General features: G+C 45.5%; 1 protein-coding gene across 1 annotated transcript; it reads left to right on the forward strand.

Annotated features, from left to right (window-relative positions):
- Positions 1-5,411: 5,411 nt before the first annotated feature.
- On the forward strand, positions 5,412-19,431 carry LOC308630266 (phosphoglycerate kinase 1-like; the record flags this gene model as incomplete). The annotated part of the gene is given in 8 exon segments (XM_081258760.1): positions 5,412-5,660; positions 6,886-6,988; positions 8,038-8,312; positions 11,975-12,119; positions 16,130-16,135; positions 16,901-16,955; positions 17,878-18,397; positions 18,400-19,431. Coding segments are annotated over 8 exon segments (1,977 nt in total). The 3' UTR covers positions 19,024-19,431.
- Between the last annotated feature and the right edge of the window lie 5,728 nt (positions 19,432-25,159).

Below are 25,159 nucleotides of genomic sequence, written 5' to 3' on the forward strand. Positions count from 1 at the left end.
CTGCTTCACCTCACTTCCTTGCTCAGTAGTCCTGGTTCTGCTCTGCTGGCTGTGTGGGCACACTGCTGAACCTCTGTGTGTTTCAGTTTCCCTGCTTATGAGGAGCAGGCCTATGGGGCCCAGTGTTCGCATTCCCTGATTCACTGCCCTTCGTGGAGGCCTCCCACAGATGCCGGCCAGCCCTGGGCACCTGGGGTCTCCACGAGAAGTAATATCATGGCCTCTGGCCTCCTCAGGGAACTTATATTTGGGGACACAACTGATGATACAAGATGGTAAATAACTAACTTTCCAAAGTGTGATTCAGACCAGAGTGTAAGTAAGGGCTCTGGGAGGGCAGCTGAACAAGTCTTGCCTAGTGGAAAAATGGATCATCTTAAAGGAAGAGCAAATCCTCCTTAACCACTGCTAAAAATTACTTCTCTGTTAGGCAGAAACACTTGCCTGGCAGACAAGTCATTATCATCTGGCTCCCAGTCGGCCCTACCTGCCCCACCCACAGCTGGGAGCCCTGTGCAGCTGGTGGACGTGCCCCATTTCAGCAAAAGCATCAACACTTAGAGGGTGGGTGTTTTCTTCCTCCACATAACATGCTTCCTTATGTTGAAATATTTCTCCACAGGGCTATGCATGGGATGAAGAGGATGTATGGTGAGCAGGCAGAGCCCCAGAAATAGAAAGCTAGTTGGGATTGTGCAAAAGTCAGTGAATGAACCTGGTGACAGAGACACCACACACCCTGAGGCTGGTTACTTCAACCATAAAGAACTAGTTGTGAGAAACACAGTTTGACTGGGTTGGGGCCATGACACCGGGGAATGGAAACACTGGAGACAGTATTTTAAAATGTTGAGCTTGGGCTGAAGAACGAATCTTAGGTTTGTGTTGACTCATACTGTGACATCTCAGAGCCTGTGGAGAGGCGGCATCTATCCCAGGATTCTTGGTCTCCCACTGTGTCTCTTCCTCTGTTGGTTTTCTTCCCTACGGTTCTGTGCCAGCTCTGCTGCTCATTCTACTACTGCAAGGGATAATACCTTTCCAAGATTTCAGTGTTTAGCAGCAGGCTGATGGCTCACAACTTTACTTTAAAAATTTTATATTTTTATTGAAGTATAGTTGATTTATAATGTTGTATTTCGGGTGTATAGCACAGTATGTATATATGTATTATATATTCTTTTTCAGATTCTTTTCCCTTATAGGTTATTATAAAATATTGAGTAAAGTTCCCTGTGCTATACAGTAGGTCCTTGTTAGTTATCTATTTTATATATGGTAGTATGTATCTGTTAATCCCAGCCTTAGAGTTCCAGCTGGGAGCTGGACGTAGGCTCTGGACTCATGAATGTGGCTGCCTCCTGGGTGTCGTCATTCTGAGTCCCACAGGTACCTCTTCTCAACTAAACTCCTCCCAAACTTGCTTCTCCCCATCCACCTTCTAACTCAGTGAATGGCACCATCACTCACCCTCACCATCCTCCATGTGCAAAGAGTCACCAGTTCCCTCCCATGTCTTTCCACTCCATGTGTGAACCTCAGTTCAGGCCCTGCATCTCTGTCCTATAGCAGCTCTCTCAGGGGTCTGCCTGCCTTCCAGTTTGCTCCTCTTGAACCCACCCTTCACACAACAGCTAAAGTGCTTCCACAGCACAAATAGGAGGTGTAACTCCCCTCCTTAAAGCTCCTCGAAGCCTGCCAGTTGCTTTGGGGATTCAGCCTAAACTTGTTCAGTGTAAAGCACCATCCTCGAGTCGGGCCTGGTGTATCACTCCAGTGATCTGAGGCTTGGCTCTCATGGGAACCTCCCTCCAGGCCTGTGCATTCTCTGACAGGAACAGGAGATGGACGAGGTGAAGTTGTTAAATGGAAATTACCATCTCTCCCAACACCCGCACTCTACCATATTTCTGAATTCAGAACATCCCAGCAGAGTCCAAGATGCTGTTTCTAAAGATAGTACATCAGAGTAACCTGCTTACAAATCAGTAAGAAAATAACCTATAGGGGAAAAGAATCTGAAAAAGAATATATACATATATATATATATACAACTGAATCACTTTGCTGTATACCTGAAACTAACACAACATTGTAAATCAACTATACTTCCATTAAAAAGATGCTTTGCTGAAACCAAGAAAAAAAAAAAAAGAAAAGAAAAATACAAATAGCCTAAGACAATGACAGAAGCTAACCAGGATAACTGGGGAAGAAAGCTAGAGCCTTTACTGCTCTTCCAGACCAGAGCCTGTTGGGCCCTCAGTGAACCTTGCCTGTAACTCTCTTATGACATTTCATACTCTGTGGCATCTATTTATTTATTTAGCACTTGGTTTAGCTCTTACTTTAAAACAACAGCAACCCAGAGTTTGGGGAAGATGCATCTGTCTGCATCTTCTATGTGCCTTCTGTGCAGTGCATATCTTCTATGCATAGGGCAGAGGAGGATCTCGGTATATGAATGGCCAATTATTAAATCACAGTATTATGTCTTTCCCCATTAGCCAGGAATATTTATTTCATTAAAATAGCTTTCTACAAATATCTCCCCATATTACAAAGGATTATGTTCCTAATGAGTATTTTGCACTTATGAATCAATAATAAAAAGACAAATTCCCTGAGAGAAAAGTTGACCAAAGATGATAGACAATTTACAAAAGAATTTACAAAATAAACAATACCAATGGCCATGAAACATATGGCAGAGGCTTAATCTCCATGTACAATGAAAACTACTCTTTGCAGGAGGTGGGGAAAACAGGGACTTGCACTGTTGGCAGGAGTGTAAATTTGTAGAACACTTCCTGTGGGCAATTAAGCAATAATAATTCAAACTTTAGAATTTACATGATCTTTGACCCAACAATCCCAGGACTCTGTCCGCTAGGAATAATCAGATAAGGGTACCAAGTTTATGTGAAAGAATAGTAATTGCAACATTAATAATAGAATAGTTAAAAATGCAAATAAGTCAAGCTTTTATCATGGTGATATGGTTAAATAAATCATGGTACAGCCATATAATGGAATATTATGCACTTGTTAGAAGAGAAGCAAATCTCTAGATATGTGTTTCTACAAGGAAAAATGCGCGTGATATATCAAGTGAAAGAGACAGGTTATAAAGCATTTTATCCACCTACCCATCCACCCTTCCTTTCATTCTTTCATTCAGCAAGAAAATAGTAAAAGAGTATTATTAAGTCATTAACAGTAATTATCACTGGATCAAGTTAGACTTTTTAGTGACTTCCACACTCTATTTCATATTCTGAAGATTTTACAATGAGCAGTGTGGTATATTATTCTTGAAACAGCAAAAACCATAGGTAATGCCAGTTAGGGGGAAAGTTTTTCTTCTTGTTGATTGAAAGAGCAATATGAGAGATTTATCTCTGCTGGCATTTGGGGAACACGTTGCCATATGGGATAATTTTTCATCACGAGGCATCTTGGCTTGGTGGATTAGCCCCTGGTGGCAGAGCCTTGCATCATGTGGAATTTGTCCTGCGGTTTTTTTTGTTTGTTTGTTTGTTTTTGCGGTACGCGGGCCTCTCACTGCTGTGGCCTCTCCCGTTGCAGAGCACAGGCTCCGGACGCGCAGGCTCAGCGGCCATGGCTCACGGGCCCAGCCGCTCCGCGGCATGTGGGATCTTCCCGGACTGGGGCACGATCCCGTGTCCCCTGCATCGGCAGGCGGACTCTCAACCACTGCGCCACCAGGGAAGCCCTGTCCTGCGTTTTCGACCCCAGCTTTCACTAACTCCTAAGAAACACAAGATAACATTTTCACAGTCCATTCCTGCGCCAGTAAAGGGGAACAAATTACATTTAATTTCCAACTATCAGTGGTTAAGAATTGTGTGGGTATATGAAATCAGCAAATAATAAACATTTTATACATTTGTTTTCTCTCTTCTACCTATACTCTCAATCATCATTTTATTTTATTTACTCATTACCAAGACAAAGTGAACTGATTTCTGGATTTTATTTTGCTCTTCCCCATGTGCTCTTGGCCTGACTTGGTCTTAGAGAACACTGGCTGGTTTCCTATTGGTCACTAATTTCTTTTCTACCTAATCACAAAAGGTTAACTAATACAAGTTTACACTTTTCCTTGGTGTTGATGACATGCTCATCTAACAATGGCTCCTGGAACTTCATCCTTTTTCCTTCTTAGGAAACTCTAAGTGCTTTGCCCTTTGGTCCACCATGTTGATGTCTTTATGTTGATTGGACCTGGTAAACTGAAAGTGGCATCTCTGGATGCCCTGGGAGGATACATGTGCTCTAGAATGTTGGAAATAAACCCTACAGAGATTCCATGGGCCAGCCATATTGGTAAAGTATTTAGGCTTCAGTGTTCTGGACTATGCTGAACAATATTCTCTCCAAGGTAAAGGACCAGTGAATGCATCTGCACCTCTTACAACCATGAAAGAAGCACAGCTTTTTGGAAGTCCTTCAGGTGCTGGAGGTAATATGTATTGCACTTGGGACAACTGCTCCATCCCATTTATCAGAGGACTCATGTTGCTGGCAATTTTGATTGGGTCTCAGAGCAAGAGGGGGCTCTGCAGCAGGTCCAGGCTGTAGTATAAGCTGTCCTGCCACTTGGGTCATGTGAAGTGGAAAATCCCATAGTGCTGGAGGAATCTTGTGATAAATGAGAGCACTATGTGGTGTCTCTGACAAGTTGTATTGGGGGAGTTGCAGTGCAGATCTCTAGGCTCTGGAGCAAGGACATGCTATCTGTTGCAAGAAATTATGCACTTTTTGAATGGAAACTCTTGCCAGGCTACTGAACCTGGGAAGAGACTGAGCATCTTGCCAGAAGTCATCAAATAAATGTGCATCCAGAGCTATCTATCATGGACTGAGGGCTGTCATTCCCACCAAGTCATAAGGCTGGAGAAGCCCAGCATAATTCATCTTAAAGTGATCATGGTGCAGCTAAGAGTGGGCCTGGGCAAGTCCAGAGGGCATGAGAACACTAACTGACCAAGTTGAACAGTCTCACGTATCACCTGCTTATGTTGCACTGATGCCTCTCTCTAAGCTCATGCCGATGGCCAGGGGTTTCCTATGACCAGTTGGCAAAGGAAGAGAAGAAAATCCAGGCCTAACTCATGGAGGGGTTGACTGGGTCTGTTGGTGTGAGCTGAAAACAGACTGTTCTGCATTACAGCTCCACTCAGGGGACTCTGAAAAGAATAGGAGGGCAGGAGAAAATCCTCCCCCATGGGCAGAGCTGCAGGCACTGTATTAGTCTTCCAGTTTGTGAAGAGAGAGAAATGGCTTTAGCTAAGACTATGCTGTGAGTCCTGAGCTGTGGCAAGTGGTTCGGCTGGTGGGTCAGGGGTTTGGATGGAGCAATATTGGAAGATTGGAGATGAGGTGATATGGGAGAAGAGCATACAGAGGGGGCCCAAAGTGTAGGGGTTGTTACATCATCTATGAATGCCCACCAGAGAGAATCTACTACAGAATCAGGGACTCAACAATCAGCTGGACAGGATGACGTGACCTGCTCTCAGCCTTCCCAGTGCCAGCACAATGGGCCTGTGAAATGGAATCACCATGGTTACAGAAATGAGAACAACGCATATACCCATCATGGCAGAGCAGATGACCCTGATCATCATGAGGAAGTAGGGTTGCTGCTGCATCATGGGGACAGGAAGGAATAGGTTTGGAAATTAGAGGATTTATTGGGACCATATCTTGGTGCCCAGTTTTAGCTGTAGGTGGGCAATTATTGCAGCTACAAACTGATAAGAGCATGGTAACCAAGGGTTCAGACTGTTCAGGGATAAAAGTCTGTCCACTTCAGCAAACAAGCCACCTAGACCAGTAGAAGTGCTGGTGGAGAGTGGGGGGAATCTAGAAAGAATGGTGGAGGAAGGAGATGATGAACATCAGTTCCAACCTAGGGACCAACTGCAGTGGTGAGTGGGTGGCTGCTTTTCTTCTAATGGCCCCACACCAGCCACTCTCTTTGGAAGACTGCCACCTGGTAACTACACTGCTTTGCCCACAGGTGCAGAGCCCAGAGGTGCCTGGGAGTTTCCATTTCCTCAGGGCCCCCCTTAGCCAGGGGCTGACAGAGTTTGTGAGCATGAAGTCCAGCTCCTTGCCTCGATGGGGACAAACTCACAAGTCTCTCCCTTGTGAGACTCCGCCTGAAATCTCACAACCTTGGGTCCTTCCCTTTCCATGGCCTTCTTCCTTCACTCTCCTATCAGTTTCTTCCAGGGCCAGTCTTACTAAACCACCTGCCCTTAGAGTCTTCCTCTCAGAGTCTGCTCTGGGTAATCTCCCACTACTTAACAGGGAGATTAACGGGGGTGGTGGTGGTGGTAATAATAGGTCACATTCACTGGGCATCTACCATGCGCAGGGCACCGTGGTGAGAGCTCTTACATTACCAGGTCCACTGAATCCTCCAGAACTCCCCGCTCCCTGACCCCAGGTGCTGAATAAAAACTCTCAGCAGCAGAGCTTAGGGCTTTAGGGCACAGGCCCAGGAGCCCAACTATTTGGGGTCAAATTCTGGTTCTGCCAGTGACTGGCTGTGTGACCTTGGGCAGGTTACTTGCCTCATCTGTAAAATGGGGATAATAATAGGGTCTACTTCACAGGCTGTTTATGAAAATTCGATGAGTTAATGTAAAGCATTGGAATGCTTTGTAGATGTTTGTGAAATGAACAGATACTTCACAAGGGGCAAGTAAGACTTAGAAAGATTAATTAACTTGCTCAAGTTCACCCAGCTAAAGTGGTGAAGTCAAGATCTGTATGATTTCAAACTCCAATCTCTTAACTACGACTGTATGCCACCTCTGGTCAGGCCTACCGCTCCTTCGTTCCCCTTAGTATATTTCAAAAGGCCCACTTTTCTCCGAGACCACCCATCGCTGGCTGGTCTTTGCTGGGAGACAACAGGAGGAGCCTGGGTCTCCCTGTGGCCGCCCTTGTGGTGAGGCTCTCTATCACTGTGGATATTGTCTTGTCTTGGAGGTGCTGCTGTGTGTTAATTCTCAAGGGGGTCTCTCCACAGACCTTCATTTTCTTTATTTCATTGCCAACCCCCTGTTCCCCATGCCTCCCAAAAAAGTAGAGAGAGACTTTCCTTCACTACTGAAGTGATACCTTATGAGAACCCTTTTTTTTTTAAAACTCAGAAATCATTTTCTCAATTGCCAAGGTAAATGAGATAATAATTTAAAACATATGAAACATGTAAGGGGGGAGGGAAGTGAGAAAACTCTCACTTGCCACCCATGTGGGGCTGTCACCGGCCTCCTCTTGGACTTCGGGCTGACACACCTGGCAGGCTTGGTGAATGTCCTTATAAGGCAACTGCAGTGCCGCCCCCGTGGCTTCCCTGGCCTGCTTTTCACTAGGGCAATGAAGCAATGTCCCTGAACTGGGAAGGGTGGGGACAGCTTGCTCTTAATTCTCTAATAGCCCCGCTCAGGCGGCTCTACTTCCTCTTCTGATGATTTGAATGTGAGAAATCCAACTACAGGAGAACCTTAACAAGGAGGCCGTTTATTTCCATGCTATTCACTGAGCAAAATGTATTAGGCAGCTGCTATATGCCATGCTCTTTAATCTCATGGGGTCACATGAGGATTATTTACAGGAAAGGGAAGAGATCCAGATGTGGTGCTGAGCTTCAAGGCTGCCCGGGATCCAATATTAGTTTCATTGTTTTTTATTTTTGTGAGGCCCTCAAGGTCCACGCAGGTCCCAGGACTTGGGAAGGGAGGTAACTCCTTTTGTTAGAAAGGAGAAGGGACATCGAATATTTAATGTCATAGGTACCAAGCCCAGTGCTTTACATCCATCACCTCATTTAATTCTCAAGGTGATCTGTGAAGTAGGTATTTGGGTTTACAGTGGAATTTCCCTGAAATGTCTACTCTGATCTATCTGGCTGCTCTCTACATCCCAGAGTCAGCCAGGATGAGGCCCCTTGGGTTATTTACATTTTAACCTCAAAGGGGGTTTTCTGTTTTTCAGCCTTAATACTTAACGGCTCAGATCAGTCCCAAAGGTTTCCTCCCAGCTCAGATAACCAAATGAGCTGCTCCGCCAATGGCAGGTGCCCGACTCCCGGCTACCCACAGCCACCAGGGGCCCAGGAGGCCTGGCTGACCTGCAATTCCACCTCCCCACCCATCATGAGGGGAGGGGGGGAGGCCCCAGACCTTCTACGACTTCATCTCTGGGCTTCCGGTTCACACCCCATGCCGTCCCCTTCAGTTAGTCTGCTCGGGATCCAGCTTCTGTGCTGGGTAAAAGACCAACATCACGTTGATGCTGGGGGTTTCCCAGGGTTTCACCTTCTTTGGAGAACAGGCGCTGCAGACGTAAACGTCTTTATGACCCAGGCTAGATTAATTCCCCCTGCGATGCGTTTTCTCCCATCTCCTCTTTCACAGCTCTTAGCACACGTTTTTCTCTTGAACTGCCAGGAGAAAATTGCACTGGAAAATCTGGAAGCGTATCTAGATGGCTTCTCTGGGCATGAAATATCAACCACCCTCCCCTCTGCCAGTTTCCCCCTCCGTCACCTTCCTCCATCCTCGCCTTGCTGCCTCCACTCTGGCCACACTGGTCTCTTGCTGCTCCTTAAACATCCAAGGCTAGGGTTGCCAGATAAAATACAGGTTTCCCAGTTACATTTCAGTCTCAGATAAACAACAAATGATTTTTTTGTATAAGTATGTCCCAAGTTAAATTACTTCTTGTTTATCTGAAATTTATATTTAACAGAGTGTCCAACCTTTGCTTTCTTTCTCGTTTCTTTTTTTGCTAAATCTGGTGACAATGCCAAGCTCATTCCTGTCACTGGGGATGTTTGTCAGTCACATGACTCCCCCCTCACTGGGCTCTGGCCTTGGCCCAGATGCCTTGTCTTCAGGGAGGCCTCCCCTCGTCCCCGCATCTCAAAGCATGGCCCCATCCTGACCCTCCACTGCCCCTTGCCTTATTTCCCCCTCCGTAGCACCTGTCTGACTTGCCCTCGCATATGTGTTTTCTGTCCATCTCTCCACAAGCACGATCACGTCATTAAGTCAGGGATTCACCTCAGTTTTGTTCACTGTCATGTGCCCAGTGTCTAGAACAGGGCCTGGCACAAAACAGTCACCCCAAGCCATCTGTTGAATGAATGGATTATTCTGCATGATCAGGAGAGAGAATTTTGATTTTTCCCAGTCATCCCAAGAAAGAGAAGGTAAGAGCAGAAGGCCCTGAGATAAGAGGGGAAAGAGTGGAGAGCGAGGAGGGGAGGAGAAAGACAGAGACAGTCAGAGACAGAGTGAGACAGAGAGACAGAGACAGACAGACAGAATGAATTGAGAGAAGAGACAGGATGCAGTCTGAGACCACTCTCATCTGTGGGTGACTTAAGAAGTGTGGGAGCCCACACAGCTGCTAGAAGACATTTGCATGGAGGGGCCATACAATGCATACGATGTAGACTTTGAGAACACAGTCTTTGCCACAGACTCAAAATTTGAGTCTGGGCTGCACCACTTAACACTTGTAAGGCTTTAAGCACGGAATGCATCTCTCGGCCTCAGTTTCCCTATCTGTTAAATGGTAATAACAATATTACCCAGTCTTGGAGCAGTTGGGAGGCATAAATGAGATACATGTGTCAAGCATGCAGTGCCAGGTCTGACCCCTGGCAAGTGCGGAAGAGAAGACAGCTGCCAGTGCTCCTGCCATCACAGCCATGCTCCTCCTGATCATGAAATTACCCCCCACCCCATGATTGCCTCTTCCAATTTTTACTGACTCTCAGTTGATGACCATTTTTCAAAAAGAAACAGTGGTTTTGTTTTTGTTCTTTTTTGGTAATCACTGTGGCCCATTAGAGATTAGAGAATAGCTGACGGGTGTGCTCTGGGTGCTGAGAGGCCAGTATCACTCTTCTGCCTGTGGAGTGACTCACCCCTCATGCAGCCCCAGGGATAAGTCTCTGCACTCAGGTGGCTTGGAAGTTTTGGGAAATAGTTGTCACCAGTGTTAAACCCTGAGTGTCAGAGGCCCCTGTCACTGAGCACACAGGACAGGGTGCAGCCTGTCTGGTCTTGACATGTGCTGGCTCTGTGACCCTCGCACCCCTTAACTACTCAGCCTCACGTTCTTCCTGTGGAAAACAGGATGGTGTTTCCTGGTCTGTCTGTCTTCCAGGTTTGGCTGACCACGAAATGAAAGAGGCTATGACAAAAGCTTTGGCAACCTTAAACTGCTATATAAAGCCCAGATCGTGTCATCAGCATTGTCTGCAGGGGGAGGGGGTCCTGACTAGCTGACTGGGGATCATGGGCTCCGTGGACATCTTGGTGTCACCCACTCCCTGTACCTCATAGACGCACGCCCTTTTCCTGGCGCCAGGATCAAATAACACTCAGAGATGCGTCCTCGGGGCGGGGGTTAAAATGACACAAGGCCCTCATTCCTGGGAGCTCCGCCACTGCACCCCCCGCAGTCAGGCCAGCAGGTGTCTGCCAGATGTGGGAAGGCAGGAAATTAGCACCAGCTCTGAATAAACATCTTTGCACTTTGCTATATTGGTAACTGGCTGTACTTTTGTAGGAGTGGACACACTCCTGGAAGTCCCCTGGTTCCCAGCCCCAGTGAGACACACACGCTCCAGCCCCTCCCCATCCTAGCCTCACTGTTTCTGGGGAACACTCATTCTTAGGTGGCGGCACTGTCCAGGGCCAGACGATGCCTCCTGCAGCAGACAGGCAGGCTCAGGATGTACTGGTGCCCATGGCCTCAGCTTGTGGGCCCAGGCCCTGGCCCAGCTCATAAAGCCAAGTCACCTCTGAGAAGCAAACTTCTCTCATTTGGCCAGAGCCAGCCCCCAACTACAGCAGGCAGGGTCCTTGCCTCAGGCTCTGCAACTTAATGCATTTATAAGACAAATATTAACCAAGTGACTACTGTACACTATGTACTAGGTGCTAGGAACTCACCAATGAACAAAACCAATACTGAATTTCCCTTCCTTCATGGAACTTCCATTCTAGTGTGGGGAGGGTAGGAGGGACAGAAAAAGTAAATAACTAGATTCTGAAGTGTGTAAACAGATGACAAATGACGTGGAAAATTGGCAGGGTAAAGAGGGTAAGGGTGAGTGCAGGGGGAAGGGAGCAGCAGGTTCCACAGTGGGGTCCACAGAGAATGTACCACCTGAGTCAACACCAAGAAGGTGAGCACCTGGGAGGGGAGCTGGGAAACATTCCACAAAGGGGGAACAGCCAGTGCTAAGGCCCTGAGGCCTTGGCCACCGCCTGGTGTGTTTAAGGAATCAGGAGACCAGTGAGTGGGGGAAGTAGTGATTTGGGAAACTAGCAGTGGCCAGGTGTGGAGAGCAACCCTGGCAGGTGGCAGCAGGAGAAAAGTGGTTCAGAATCAGCTGGTGGCAAGGGCTGGCTCTGGTTTGGGAGTCCTTGAAGTCTTCATAATGTGGGAATGCCTTCTTTAAGGAAAAATATGAAATTACAAATATGAAATTAAGCACAGGGTTTTGGAAATGCAAGCAAGGGCCCCTGAAGCTTAGGTTCCTTAATTTCCCGATGGTGGATGTGGACCCAAGGCCTGTGCTTGGGATGGCTCCGGAGGGCCCCACTCACCCCAAGGCAGCACCCTCCTCCCTCTCTCCCTCCCCTACAGCATTGCCCTTCTGTGACTTCTTTCCTGGTCCAAGCTTCCTGTGACATCCATCTCAACCAGTGTTTGCACAGATAGCAATGGGGACAGAGAGAGGACCTGAGGGACCTCCGTGTCCCCAACCTGGCCACATGGGTCAGAGTCCAGCCAGCAGGGATGACAGTGACAGTGAGGGTGGCAGGGAAGTCACCTTAGGAGGGGAAGGACAGGAATCACGTCTCCGCAGAGGACATTTCTCTGATTTTGTGGTTCTGTCCCCATCCAGGAAAAGAAACCAGGAGGGCAAGCGCACACTCAACATGAAAGGAGGCTGGGGTCCTCCTCCAGGCCCCCCACTGTGACCCTTCAGGGAGTAGCTGCATGGGGCTGGGTCCCGGAAGATGAGCTGGGGGACTCTCTTAAGCTGGCTGGTGAGCACCACCCAGGGAGGCCCAGGTTCTGCTTTGGAAACCAGGAAGGGGTTGGGGACAGGAGTGGAGCAGGTGGGAGAGAGAAGAAAGGAATTACTCAGAGTCCAGTTATGAACTATTAGCAGTGGGGAAAGAAACCAAGATGTTTGGGGGAGTAGTCATTATGTTCCTCTATGTGATGTGGCTTCTGTGGGGCCTGGTTAAATACGAACTATGCCCTCCCTTCCTCCCTCCCTCCCTTCCTTCCCTCCTCCCTTCCTTCCTTCCCTCCTCCCTTCCTTCCTTCCTTCCTTCCTTCCCTCCTTCCCTCCTTCCTTCCTTCCTCCCTTCCTCCCTTCCTTCCTTCCTTCCCTCCTTCCCTCCTTCCTTCCTTCCCTCCTTCCCTCCTTCCTTCCTTCCTTCCTTCCTCCCTCCCTTCCTTCCTTCCTTCCTCCCTTCCCTCCTTCCCTCCTTCCTTCCTTCCTTCCTCCCTCCTCCCTCCCTTCCTTCCCTCCCTCCTTCCTTCCTTCCCTCCCTCCTTCCTTCCTTCCTTCCTTCCTTCCTTCCCTTCCTCCTTCCTTCCTTCCTTCCCTCCTCCCTTCCTTCCTTCCTTCCTCCCTCCCTTCCTCCCTCCCTCCCTCCCTCTCTTCTTTCTCTCTCTTTCATTCATTGATGAGAAAAGATCCCATTTAAAAGTAGCTGGTGTATGTAGACCCTTCCCAATTAAAAAAAATCATAATAATTTTTCTTTAAAGTGCCAATTGCTATCTTTGTCTAGGTAGAGACATTTAAGCAAGTTTGGATATGATATGGAAATTTTGATTAATTTGTTTGAATGGAGCTCTTATTGTAATACAGTCCTTTGTCTTTTGGAATAAATCAACCAAGAAGCATTTATAACACAGCTGCTATATACGCAGTTTTATTTTAGGGCCTCCTTATTCAAGGAGGTTGAATCCAAAATCCTACTCCTGGAGGTGATTTTGGTCTGGTGATGATGGTGCCATGGCATTGCTTCTCAGGCCTTACACTTGACTATTTCTCTTCTTATTCAATGTGTTTTCCCTGGACTGTTGCACCCACACCTGAGACATCACCACTCTCTGTCAAGCTTTCAGTGCCAAATCAGTCTCCAGCCTGACTTCACGCTACCTCCCAGGTGCTTTTCCAGGATGCGGAGGACTGCAGGCTCACTCCCTGAAACCCCTTCTCCCTCCGGCCCTTGGGGTGGGCTGCCTGAAACACACGCATCTGACCACAGCTCTGGTCTAGCCAGGAGCCTCCACTGGTCACTGTTATCCACATCAGAGGTCCAAACATCCGGAAATGTAACTTGTTTTTCAAGTAAAATATTGCATTGAACACCAGTAGAAGAAAGATGGGAAGTTACTTTATTGGTAGACATGTACTTTACAGGCATCTGTTTATAACATTTGCTTGCTCTAAAGCCAGCCACTCTGAATAATGAGGCTATTTTCAAAAGCATAAACATTTGACATTTATGGTCATGGATGCACTTGCAGTTTTTATTTTTTAATGCATTAATTATTTTAGTATAGATGATTTACAATGTTAGTTTAGTTTCAAGTGTACAGCAAAGTGATTCATATATATATTATATATAATATATATAATATATATATGGTCTTTTTCAGATTCTTTTCCATTATAGGTTATTACAAGGTATTGAATATAGTTCCCTGTGCTATACAGTAGGTCCTTGTTTTATCTATAGTAGTGTGTATCTGTTAATCCCAAACTCCTAATTTATCCCCCCCCCACCCTTTTCCCCTTTGGTAACCATAAGTTTGTTTTCTGTGTCTGTGAGTCTATTTCTGTTTTGTAAATAAGTTCATTTGTATCATTTTTTTAGATTCCATCTATAAGCGATATCATATACTTTGTCTTTCTCTGTCTGACTTACTTCATTTAGTATGATAATCTCCAGGTCCATCCATGTTGCTGCAAGTGGCATTATTTCATTCGTTTTTATGGCTGAGTAATATTTTATTGTGTACATGTACCACATCTTCTTTATCCATTCATCTGTCAGTGGACATTTAGGTTGCTTCCATGTCTTGGCTATTATAAATAGTGCTGCAATGAACATTGAGGTGCATGTATCTTTTCAAGTTAGAGTTTTCATCTTTTCTGGATATTTGCCCACGAGTAGGATTGCTGGATCATATGGCAACTCTATTTCTAGTTTTTTAAGGAACCTCCATACTGGTCTCCATAGTGGCTGCACCACTTTACATTCCCACCAACAGTGTAGGAGGGTTCCCTTCTCTCCACACCCTCTCCAACATTTATTATTTGTAGACTTTTTGATTATGGTGCACTTGCAGTTTTAGATCAGCCTCAGCATCCAATTTATTCCTGTGTTTGTTTCTGTTGCCCAGTGTTGAGAAAGTTTGGCTCAAGATATAAGTAATAAAACTAGCAACATCTTTATGTTTTATTTTTACACATCTTGCCTTGCCATCTCGGGATGCTCTAAATTAAACAAATCCAAGTTCTTGAATGCAGAGTAGGAGAAAATATTGAGTCTAATATCGAATCATTAACAATATCTAACTGCTTTCATTGCTTATGTTAAATGTAAAATTCACATCAGAAGTAGCTCAAATTTAAGATAGGTGCTCATGCAGTATTATCCTGACTGCACAGCTAACCATTATGCAGTAGGGAGTGAATGTGATCACCTAGGTTTTGTCAGCCTGCATTTGGTTATTCAGTTTACCATGGTCATGTATCTGTACAAATTGATGCAAGAGGGCATACATAGACCTGGATTTTAAGAAATCACCCGTACAGAGCTACAATCTTTCTAATCAGTGACACCTTTATTAAATATTGAAAATCATGAACCAAATCAGAAGAAAAGATCAATTCTCACTGTATCAAAGAGCATTTGCCCAGCGACATGAATTAGTGCATTTGTGGTCTCTGATATGTTAGCATTTGATATAAAGCACATGTGACTATGTTGATATAAAATTACAGTTGATTTTTTAATGATTTAAAGTACATATTTTGGGTAGCTTTTTTTAAAAAAAAAGAAAAATCCATGGACAGGGTCCAAAAGCCAAAAGGTAAAAGAAGGATATTTAGTGACAAATAAATCTCCCTCCACCTCATCCTCAACCAGTATTGTTCTCCCCAGTATTTTTCTTCACTGTTACCAGTTTCTTTGAATCCTACCAGAGACATTCGGTGTGTGTGTGTGGGAGTGTGTCTTAATTTGGGCTACCCTAGAAACAGACCTTGACACAAGGATTTAAATGAAGCTATTTATCTGGGAAGAGCTCCCAGGAGACTCCTGCAGGGGCTGGGGGCATGAGAATGGGGATGGAAGGCAGCCAATAAAGGGAAGATCATAGAGTAAATTCCACCATGAACAAACAGAGCGTAATGCCACCGGGGAACTCTGGGAGCCAGCATAGGACACGTGGCCCAGTATTATTTCTCCTGTGGGGAAATGAAGCTGGCAATTTATAACCAACTACATTGTTTGAGGGCTGTGCGGTGTGGGCAGCCAGCCATGTGGCCAGGCACAGGGGACCCTGGTGGTCAGAGAAAACTCTCAGTCAAAGAAATGCAAGAGCTGGCCCTTTAGAGTGTGCAGGTGTGCCCTGAAATGTTAAGAAGCAGGAGGTACAGGCAGGGCACCAACAGCATCTGCTACAACATTCTCCTAAAAACATTTTGAATGAAATTTGAACCAAACATTTGCAGCAACCGTGGCCTAGCCCCGCGATTGCCAGGCTTCCACAGAGCCCAGTCTCAAAGCCATTGGCATTCGTGGGAGCAGCAAATGAAGCTTTCCATGGTCTGGCTCCTGTCAACTACTTCTGGTTCCTTTCCCTCCTTAGTCACAGTCAAGTTGTCACCCAGTGATACAAGTGATTTGTGCTGGCGGGCCCCACCGGATGGTGGAGCACACCTCCCTGCCTTTTCTCATGATGCTGTCTTGGCCTGGGAGCACCCTTTCCCTTCCTCTTAGCTGCCTAATGCTACTTGTTCTCCAGATTCAGGTGAGTAGAAAGAATAAGCTTTCCTTTTGGTGTAGTAGAGGGCTCACTGAGGTGTTTAGCCCAGAGCCTGACAGAGACTATGCTCTCAGGGGTGATTATCTGCCCATATCCTCATCTGTCTTATGCCTTGGGGAACCTTCCCTGTCACCCCTGGGCTGGATTGGGATTCTACTCTGCTCACTGTCCTAGCACCCTGGGCTCACCTATTGGAATGATCTGTTTGCCTGTCTGTCTCCCCCAACTGTACCAGGAGCTTCTTTAGGGCAGGAAGCAGGCTTTGCTCACCTCTGAATCCCCGTTGCAGGCAGTATGGCTCAGTAAATGCTTTTGAACAGAATTCATCAGAGGGCACTGCACAGTGCCCCTTCTTTGCAGTATTTGTAGGAATCCTGAGGGAGCAATTGCTGCAGACAAGGTGGCCCTTGAATGTGTGTTAGGTGGCCTTGAAGAAGACACATGCCTGTAAAGGAGGTTGCTGCCTCCTTCCTGGGGAGAGACCTGTAGACCTGCTCCTTAATTTGGCATGCAAGATCGTTTCTGCTCTTTTCATTTTTATATTTGTTTAATGGATAGTCAGTCCCTCAGTCCATAAATATTTTCGGAGTCCCTACTATTCTGGGCACCATTCTAGGGGATGGAGATATAGGGGTGCACATGACAGAAGGAGGTCCCACCTCAAAGAACTTCCCTCCCTTGGAAGGCAAAGAATAGTACAGAATGGAATTTTCATTCGGACTAGCCTGCTGTCACTGGCGGGGTCTGAAGAATCTGGAACAAGTGGGGCTCATCAGGGCCTGGCTGATGGAAACCTCAGGCAGTTGTAAGTAAAGGCACGGGGGCAGACATCCCAGTAGGAGGAGGGAACCAAAGGAGGTCAAGGACAGCCGTCATTTAGAAACATATTGAACGCATCTGTGGTCAGCATATTGGAAGTCACAAAGAGATAGAAGCCTCAGTCCGTCCCTGTGAAGATCCGCTGTCTACAGTGGGAGAGGAAAGTCACAGTTATCCTGAGGATTATCAACCAGTAAGGACCATCCAGGCAACCATTTTTAAAGACTTTTTATTTGAAAATAATTAAAGACTTGAAGAAAGTTGCAAAAAATAGTACAGAGAGGTTGTGTGTGCCGTCACCCAATTTCCCCCAGTGGAAATACTTACATAACTACAGGACAATACCACAGCCAGGAAACTGACATTAGTAAAAGGCACAGATCTAGTTCAGATTTCCTTTGTTTTACATATGAGTCTACAAAATCGTTTCACATGTGTAAATTCACATAACAACCATCACAGTCAAGATACAGAACAGTTCTGTCACCACAAAGATATCCCTGGTGCTACACCTTTAGAGTTACCACCCCCCACCTCCCCAACCCCTGGCTAGTGTTGAGTTTTGAAAGTTCTTGGTGTTCTAGACATGAGCCCTTTGCAAATATTTTCTACTTGTCTATAGAATGTCTTTTCATCCTCTTTACAGGGTCTTTCGCAGAAAAAAAGATTTTAATTTTGATGAAGTACAACTTAATTTTTTCTTCTATGGACTGTGCTTGTAGTGTCACGTTTAAGAACTCTTCATTTTTCCCTAGGTTTGAAGGTTTTCCGTGTTTTCTTCTAAAAGTTTATAATTTTACATTTAAATCTATGGTCATTTTTCAGTTAATTTTGTAAAAGGTGTGAGGTTTGGTTCGAAGTTCTTTTTTTTTTTTTTTTTTTTGCCTATAAATATTGAATTGTTCCAGTGTTTTCTGTTTTAAAAAAACCATCCTTTCTCCATTGAGTATCTTTTGCTCCTTTGTCAAAAATCAGTTGGCTGACCTGGGCCTGCCTGATGGTGTTCCCATGCCTGACAAGCACTCCTGGCAACCAGTTGCTGTAGAACTCAAATCTCTGCTAGTCAAGGATGTTTTGTTCTTGAAGGACTGCGTGAGCCCAGAACTGGAGAAAGCTTGTGCTGACACAGCTGCTGGGTCTGTCATCCTGCTGGAGAACCTTTGCTTTCATGTGGAGGAGGAAGGGAAGGGAAAAGATGCTTCTGGGAACAAGGTTAAAGCGGAGCCAGCCAAAATAGAAGCCTTCCAAGCTTCGCTTTCCAAGCTAGGGGATGTCTATGTCAATGATGCTTTTGGCACTGCTCACCGAGCCCACAGCTCCATGGTGGGAGTAAATCTGCCAGAGAAGGCTGGAGGTTTTTTGATGAAGAAGGAGCTGAACCACTTTGCCTGGGCCTTGGAGAGCCCAGAGCGACCCTTCCTGGCCATCTAAAGTTGGGCGGAGCTAAAGTTGCAGACAAGATCCAGCTGATCAATAATATGCTGGACAAAGTCAGTGAGATGATTATTGGTGGTGGAATGGCCTTTACCTTCCTTAATGTGCTCAACAACATGGAGATTGTCACTTCTCTGTTTGAAGAGGGATCCAAGATCATCAAAGACCTGATATCCAAAGCTGAGAAGAATGGTGTGAAGATTACCTTGCCTATTGACTTTGTCACTGCTGATAAGTTTTATGAGAATGCCAAGACTGGCCAAGCCACTGTGCCCTCTGGCATACCTGCTGGCTGGATGGGCTTGGACTGCAGTCCTGAGAGCAGCAAAAAGTATGCTGAGGCTGTTGCTCGGGCTAAGCAAATCATGTGGAATGGACCTGTGGGTGTATTTGAATGGGAAGCTTTTGCCCGAGGAACCAAAGCCCTCATGGATGAGGTGGTGAAAGCCACTTCCAGGGGCTGCGTCACCATCATAGGTGGGGGAGACACTGCTATTTGCTGTGCCAAATGGAACACGGAGGATAAAGTCAGCCATGTGAGCACTGGAGGTGGTGCCAGCTTAGAGCTCCTGGAAGGTAAAGTCCTTCCTGGGGTGGTGGATGCTCTCAGCAATGTTTAGTACTTTCCTGCCTTTTGGTTCCTGTGCATAGCCCCTAAGTCAACTTAGTGCTTCCTGCTTCTCCACTTGGCATTAGCTAATATCTTCCCCCATGTCAAGATTTCGCTAGTGGCCAAGAGATATAGCGCCAGGAACCCTTGAACAGTTGTACGGCATCTCAGCTCACCTTTACTGCACCCTGCATTTGCCTACATTCTTCAAGTTTCCATTTGAATTTCTTAGAGGCTAAACCATTGTGCATTCTAGAGTGCATATATTTATATTATGCCTGTTAAAAGAAAGTGAGCTGTGTTAGCTTAGTTCTCTTTATGAAGTAGCTTATTCTGATTAGCTTTGTCATTGTTTCACCACTCAGCATGGAAACAAAATGAAATGCCAGTTGTTGGTGGGGAGGGAGATGAAGTTGGTGATCTATTAAATAAATAACAAAAATATCCATTGGAAAAAAAAATCAGTTGGCTGTACTGGTGTGGATTTATCTCTGGCTTATCTATTTTGTTTTATTGGTCTGGGTATTTATTCCTCCATAATACACATTGTCTTGATTACTGTAGTTATATAGTAAATCTTAAAATTGGGTAGAGTGATTCCTTCCTCTTTATTCTTCTTTTCTAAAATTGTTTCAGCTATTCTAATTCCTTTGCCTTTCCACATATATTTATAATAATCTTGTCAAAACCTACACAAATTTTGCTGGGGTTTTGATAGAAATTGTGTTAAACCTATAGGTCAATGTGGGGAGAATTGACATCTTTACTGGGTTGGGTCTTCGAAGCTGTGAACACAGTATGTTTTTCCCTTTATTTACATCTTCCTTAATTTCTTTCATCAGCTTTTTGTAGTCTTCAGTAAACAAGTCCTGTACATCTTTTGTTATAATTATGCCTATATATTTTATTTACAGGGATAGTATAAACAGTATTATGTTTTTAATTTTGGCTTCCACATGGTCATTGACAGTATATAGAAATAGGATTGATTTTTGAATGTTGACCTTGTATCCTGCGACCTAGCTAAGCTATTAGTGCTAGATGGGTTTTGTTTGTTTGCTTGCTTCATTTTTGTTTTGGGCTTTTTAAAAAGGATTCTTTGGGATTTTCTGCGTAGGCCATATGTCATCTGAAAATAAGGATAGTTTTATTTGTTCCTCTCCAATATGTATGCCATCATGGTGGATTATCAACTGTGAGAATCATCCAGGTAAAAAATGTATTTAATTCCAACTATTCTGTTTTCTTACTCTTTTCTAGATTATTTCCCCTTGTCTACTGTGTGTTCAGGGAACACAGACTCACTCTCACATTAGATCAAGCAACTATTATTAGGAAAAATATCTGGAAATAATAAGATTAACACATCGCAGAGCCGAAAAGGAAGGATTGGGGGACTTTTCACATCCTGCCTCCTCCCTGAGCAAAGGTCATTGGAAGATGACTCTGGGTACTGTGTGTTCCCTTGGGTCAGGGCCATCTGGGCCTCAGCTAGCCTTCTCGATGCTCCCCCAGGGAAAAGCAACCCTTCTTCCAGGACTGGCCTAGGTTGGGACCCCCTGGAGGCAGACTGGGATCAGGGACTGACCACGGGGTTGGAGGGGAGGTGGAGGGAGTCCTTGGGAAGGTTGAGGAGGGCCTCCCCTCACCTTGATCCAGATGGGTTTTCAGCAAGTGTGTGGGAGGCATCACTGTCCTTTGCTCTGAGCTGAGACACGGCTTCTACAGGTCCCGTGGGATGTGGGTCTAGGTGTTATTGAAGAGAAGAAAAACAAGACAGTGTTCTTCTTCCCACTGGTGATGAACCTGGGCCATGCAAGGGGGACTGTGTCCTTGACACCAGGAAACTGAAGCCAGGGCTCAATGTGTGGACCCCAGAATCGTACATGATGTATAAGCAATGCTGTGTGAGCAAAACGATCCTGTACAATGAAAGTTCTGCTTACCCAGATGGGTTAAAGTTTTTTAATCCCAGTGCTATTTACTTTCCTGATAAAGTGTTGGGCAATTCATAACTAAAATATACTGAAACATTATACCATGTGCAATGCTTAATCCACACATTTGTTAAAGGTGGGTATGTTTAAAGAGGCTGAAACAAAGGGAATGCAGTTCCCAGATAACATGCTTAGCTGTGGAGAGATCTATTTAATCTAGAATAGTAAGATATTTTTATCCACTTTCTGGAAACAAAGAGTTTTTTTTTTAATAAGTTTATTTTATTTATTTATTTTTGGCTGTGTTGGTTCTTTGCTGCTGTGCACGGGCTTTCTCTAGTTGCAGCAAGCGGAGGCTACTCTTCATTGCGGTGCGTGGCCTTCTCATTGCGGTGGCTTCTCGTTGTGGGAGCATGGTCTCTAGGCGTGCGGGCTTCAGTAGTTGTGGCTCATGGGCTCTAGAGTGCAGGCTCAGTAGTTGTGGTACACGGGCTTAGTTGCTCTGTGGCATGTGGGATCTTCCCGGACCAGGGCTAGAACAATCCCCTGCACTGGCAGGTGGATTCTCAAACACTGCGCCACCAGGAAAGCCCAAGAGATGAGTTTTTTAAAAGCTAAGGCTATCTTGAAAATGGTAAACTGGAAAAAAATTTAAAGGCAAATTTAGTTAATGGGGGTAGTAACTTATTGTTTCCGTGTTTTATACCACTCCATACATGAATTAATAAGCTCTTACAGCCTTGCAATTATGAGGCTGGCAAGTCCCTCGATCTGCTGGATGAGTCTGCAAGCTGGAAGCCTGGGAGAGCTGGGGGTTTAGTTTCACTCCAAGTCCAAAAGCCTGAGAACCAGGAGAGCTGATGGTGTAGTTTGTGTCCAAAGGCTGGCAGGCTCAAGACCCCACAAGAGCTGATGTTTCAGTTCAAGTCTGAAGGCAGGAAAAAAACTGGCGTCCTATTCTGAAAGCATTCAGGCAGGAGAGGTTTCTCTCCTACTCAGAGGAGGATCGGCCTTCTTGTTCTATTCAGAGCTTCAACTGATAGGATGGGCCCACAAGCATGAAAGAGGGCAATCTGCTTTACTTGGTTTATACCCTCACAGAAACACCGAAAATAATGTCTGACCAAATATCTGGGCACCGTGTGGCCCAATCAAGCTGACATAAAATTAATCATCATGGAAACATAGGCACGGACCAGTGAAAGACTATTCAAAAGAGTGTGAAGTTCTGGAGCAGACTTCTGATTACCTTCTCAAAGAGGACCAGGTTTTCTTATCTGCCTGTTGAGAAAATGTTCCTTAACCCCTTGTAAAATCTGAATGCCTTCTTAAAATTACAATAATGAATATCATTCACTGTGTACCTACTCTGTGCTGTTTGCTTAGCAAACATCTCACTTAATCCTCTCACTAACCCTGCTCTCTACTAAGCTTATTCTCAAAGAAGGGGATGTAGTGGCATCTACATATGAGAAAACCAAGCCTCAAAGAACTGTATACTCATCAGTGTTTACAGTACCTGGAACACAGTAGGTGTTCAATAAATATGTGTTGAATGATGCTAATTAAGCCTCTTGTTAAGGGCCATACAGCTAGAAATGGTAAAGTTAAAATTCAAAACCAGATCGTTTGACCCCAAAGTCAACGCACTTCAGGGAAGGCTAGTGAACACAGGCAGGGTAGAAAATATGTTACTTGGAGTTTAGGCTGTCGGACCACTGGCATTTCATCTGACTCCTACATGAAGTAGGCCAACAGGACAGAGCCCGAAAAAATTCCAGTAATTCCAACAAAGCTCGTCAGCCTCTGGTACAGGTCCTTGAAAGTGACCTTGAGCGATTAAACCACACACATGGGCAGACATTAGCTCTAGTTCTGATTGACTCAGAAACTCAACAGCCCTATTCCTGGCATGATTTTGAGCATAATTTTCTCCCTGTTATTAATGCATCCTTAGAATGCTTTGGTCATAGCTAGAAAGACAGGGTCAATATGTTTCAAAACTGTCTGGTCTCTCTTTGATGAACAGTGTTCAGTTGGTGGGGGGTGAAGTTGAGGGAGGAGGGCTGGTTATTAATTTCACAGCAGTTATGTTGTTCAGCCTCAGTGAGATGTTTATCAAGGGGCTAAGATTCTTCCCAGTAATTTATTAGCTATATTTGGAAGCATGTTAAGTCTTGGAGGCCACAGGGCGCTGTTTGATGTTTTTCGGCAGTGATTCATGACACAGAAGGTATCTTAATCACTCCCCCGAGGCTCTTCTCAACTTTCAACCCAAGGGCAACTTTACTCCAGGAGCATTGGCCTTGAGCATTTCTTACTGTCTCCCTGTCCTGCTCCCTTCCAAGGCTACGGGAAATCTGTTTTTCATCTTCAAAGAAAATGTGTAGATTAATTTTAAAGGAGAATTTTGCTATTTCATCTGAACTTGCCAAAGACTTGATAGGAGCTCAGAAAGGACAATGTGGTTCTTTCAATTATTTCGGACAATTGGTGGTGAACAGTCAGAAGGGAGGAAAGTTGGGAGTTGTTTAAAAAAGAAGATTCATCCAGGCAGAGACCCGTGAAAACGCCCTATTGTCTAAAACCAAAATGAGTCATGTTGTGCAAGAAGAGTTAGTGGTTGTTCCTGGGAGGGACATGTTGACCTCCAACCTAAACCTGGAACTGGAGCCAGAGCCTTCGGTTTGGGCTGTATCTCTCTAGGATATCATGTCTGCTGCAGTGTTCCAACTTCAAATCACATCTGGAATGTGGTCTTGCCTCTTCTCACCATGGCTGTTATTACCACCCTCATCTGCACTCCCATCATCTCCCCTGGTGTTGCCACAAAAGCCTGCTTCCTGGCCTTCCTGCAGGCCATCTTCCACGCAGCAGCCTGGATCATCTGTTAGAACCCAAGTCACATATGCCTCTACTCTGCTCAAAAGCTTCCCGTGTCTCCCCACGTTACTAAGAGTAGAAGCCACAGTCCTTCCATGCCCTCCGTGGTCCGGCCATGCGATCTGCCTCCTCCCTTCCCTTGCTGACCTCCTCTCCTACCTAAAGATAGGACCCAAAGCAAGGGCTCAGACTTCACTTTCTGGTCTTAGGTTGGAGGTCAAGGCTTCACCTCAACACGTCCCTTCCAGAAACAACCTCTGCATTTCTTGCACCTCCCTTGTCCTCCGATCTCGTCATGTTTTCGGCATGGGCCCGTTTCCCATGGACAGCCTTGCTGTCCCCATTTCTCACTCTGCTCCAGCCACATTGGTGTCATTGCTCTTTGTCAAACACACCAGGTTCTCTCTGCCTCAGGGCATTTACACTTGCTGTTCTCTCTGCCTGGAATGCTTTTCCCCCAAATAATTGCATGACATGCCTCCTCATTTCCTTTAGGACTCTGTTCCCATGTTTCTTTCTTCTCTGACGGTGTTATTTACAATTGCAACTCCTTCTGCCTACCACCCCTCCACCCTGGTGCTCCCTCTCTTCTTTTATCTTTCTCATTAGCACTTGTCATGACCTAACATACTATATATTTTATTTATTATATTTTGCCAATCCATGGGGCAGGGATTTTTTGGACTATTTTGTTTATTGTTGTATCCTCAGTGCTCAGAAGCATGCCTAGCACATCATAAATACACATTACATATTTGTTGAGTGTAGAAATGAATAAATGAAGTATTAAATGAAAAACTAAACTCTGCCCAGTCTTGAGCTACATGAGCACGGTGTGGAGAACAAGCTGCTTACTCTAAAGAAACGCATGATCCATTTGGGAAGACAGTGCTGGGAGCACTGGCCGTTCAAGGTAGTTTTGCCGTGAGACACAGAGACTCGCTCAAAAAAAACTCTCAGGGGACTTCCCTGGTGGCGCAGCGGTTAAGAATCCGCCTGCCAATGCGGGGGACACAGGTTCGAGCCCTGGTCCGGGAAGATCCCACATGCCATGGAGCAACAAAGCCCGTGTGCCGCAACTACTAAGCCCACGCACCTAGAGTCCGTGCTCCACAACAAGAGAAGCCACCGCTATGAGAAGCCCGAGCACTGCAACTAGGAGTAGCCTCCGCTTGCCACTACTAGAGAAAGGCTGCGTGAAGCAACCAAGACCCAACACAGCCAAAAAATAAATAAATAAAATTAATAATTTAAAGAACATACTCTCAGAAATTGGGGTTGATTTTAAGGACACCTGTGGACTAAAATAGGTCCAAGGAGAAGAAA

Source organism: Mesoplodon bidens (assembly GCF_964165515.1).
Source record: "Mesoplodon bidens genome assembly, chromosome: 2".
NCBI lineage: Eukaryota > Metazoa > Chordata > Mammalia > Artiodactyla > Ziphiidae > Mesoplodon > Mesoplodon bidens.